The 2,414-nt window shown below is 35.9% G+C and overlaps 1 protein-coding gene across 1 annotated transcript; it reads right to left on the minus strand.

Moving 5' to 3' along the window:
• Positions 1–261: 261 nt before the first annotated feature.
• LOC100520547 (olfactory receptor 2AJ1-like) lies at positions 262–1,221 on the minus strand. Its single transcript, XM_003123580.3, has one exon. It carries the CDS (start codon positions 1,219–1,221, stop codon positions 262–264), a length of 960 nt encoding a protein of 319 aa, XP_003123628.3.
• Positions 1,222–2,414: the final 1,193 nt, after the last annotated feature.

Here is a 2,414-nt window from a genome sequence, read left to right on the forward strand (position 1 = left end):
CTGGAGAAAATTGGAAGCCTTGAGTTCTCTTTGATTTTCTGTTAGTGACTTTGGTGATATAATTGGTTGTACAAGAGAATGAATGATATATTTTTAAATATACATATAAAACAAATATCTGTGATGATTTTATTTATTATTATCAGAATTTGGAAAACATCTATTTCTTTCCTCATTTGAAAAGATATAATTGTTTATTTGCTTTCCAGAGATATGAATAACATCCTCTCTATACAAATACAAAAATAAAGAACGTGTTTTTCAAGCACTTTTTCTATTATTTTTGTGGAGAAAATTACTTTTGATCATATTTTTCAGTGCTTCTAGAACATCTTTATTTCTAAAGCTGTAGATAATTGGGTTGAAAGAGGGTGTGAGGATGGTGTAGAATATTGCCAGGAACTTATCTTGGCCTGGAGTGTGGTACATTTTAGGCCTCATATATGTGAAAATAAATGGCCCATAGTACATTATGACCACAATCATGTGGAAGAAACAGGTAGAAAATGACTTTTTCCATGCTTCCGATGATTTCATTTGGAGGACAGTAAGGAGAATTTGGACATAAGAGGCAAAGATGAGGGAGAAAGGGACAAGCAGGAAAATGATGCTGCTTACATAAACTCCTCTTTCATAATGTGTTGTGTCCACACAGGACAACACCAACATGGCTGACACGTCACAGAAAAAGTGGTCAATGGCTCTTGAGCCACAGAAGGGTAAGTGCAGTGTGTAAACTGTGTGAACAATGGAATTGACTGTCGCAATAAGCCAGGACCCTCCAGCCATGAGGATGCTGACATAGTCATCCATAAGAATGGGATAGCGCAGTGGGTGACAGATGGCTACATAGCGATCATAGGACATTGCTGCCAGGAGAAGGCACTCACCACCTGAGAGGGTGAGGGAGAGAAATATTTGGAAGCCACAACCTGCAAATGAAATAGCCCTGTTGCCTGAAAGAAAGTCAGTGATCATTTTGGGAACAATGTTGGAGATATGCAAGATATCCATGAAAGAGAGATGGCTGAGCAGAAAATACATTGGAGTATGGAGTCGTGATTCCCTGTGGATAAGGAGAATCATGATGGCATTTTCTGTTACAGCTGTACTAAAAATTATGACTATAAAAGAGAAGAAAATCAGACATGTTTGGGAAGAAGAGAAGAGTCCCAAAAGAATGAAGTCATTGCTGAAAGTGTGATTCACATGTCCCATCATGAATTCTTTCTTTTACCTATAAATATATAAATAATATAAATAAATAAATAGTCAATTATGAGACAAACAGAATGAAAAATAATGTAAATATCAAACTCCTTTACATTCAGCTACATACTAAAATGAGAGTTAGTGGCATATATTTTGTAATTAAAACTAAAGAACTTTAAGCCATCTTTTGGCAAAGGTATATTTTATAACATGGACTTTTTTCTGTTGAATCAACAATTGTATATCATTATAAAATAAAAGAATACTTGAATTCTATATTTAATTTCCTGGAATGTTAGAACTCTTTTGCTGTGGTTTTCCAAATATCAAAAAATCAGCCCATGAATGTGGCTTGCAGGATGTTTGCATGTGAAATTGGTCCTTGTCTGTTTTGACTACAATTCAGTAAAATTTGAGGTATATATAGATTCAGACTTCCAGCAGTGGTGCCTCTCATATACTGGTAATAAATAGTTCTTTAAAATAAATGATTTTTTTTTTTTGTTTGTTTTTTTGCTATTTCTTGGGCCACTCCCGCGCGGCATATGGAGGTTCCCAGGCTAGGGATCGCATCGGAGCTGTAGCCCCTGGCCTACACCAGAGCCACAGCAATGAGGGATCCGAGCCGTGTCTGCGACCTACACCACAGCTCACGGCAATGCCGGATCGTTAACCCACTGAGCAAGGGCAGGGATAGAACCCGCAACCTCAAGGTTCCTAGTCGGATTCGTTAACCACTGCGCCACGACGGGAACTCCTAAAATAAATGATTATTGACAACTCAAATTCAATGTAATTGTATACAAAGTTGTTGAATTTTTATGTCTGGAATAATTTTGTCCTGATTTTGCTTTTTACATTAAAGATGTACTTTTCTATAGTCATCTTAATTCAAAATTTAATACTTCCATTTTAGTATTAATATATATGGATAATGTTTATTCACACTGAATCCCTGGGCCATCATAGGTTCTCAAATGTTTATTAAAGAAATTATTGCTTTATGTTTGTATGACCTTTGATATCAAATGTTTCCAATGATGCATCAATTCTACTTACATTTTTAGAATTTTGTTGTCTCCACAAGATTATCTATTATTTTGTCTTCAGGTATTGGAAGAAGTCCATCAGTCTGTAATACACTCCCTAACTTCTTCATCATCTTACTTCTAACACATTTTCCCCATGTCTATGAGGCACTT

Source organism: Sus scrofa, chromosome 2, assembly GCF_054392235.1.
Source record: "Sus scrofa isolate SSC_HxYL_T2T_F1_AM1 chromosome 2, Sscrofa_HxYL_maternal_Yorkshire_Landrace_v2.0, whole genome shotgun sequence".
Taxonomy (NCBI): domain Eukaryota; kingdom Metazoa; phylum Chordata; class Mammalia; order Artiodactyla; family Suidae; genus Sus; species Sus scrofa.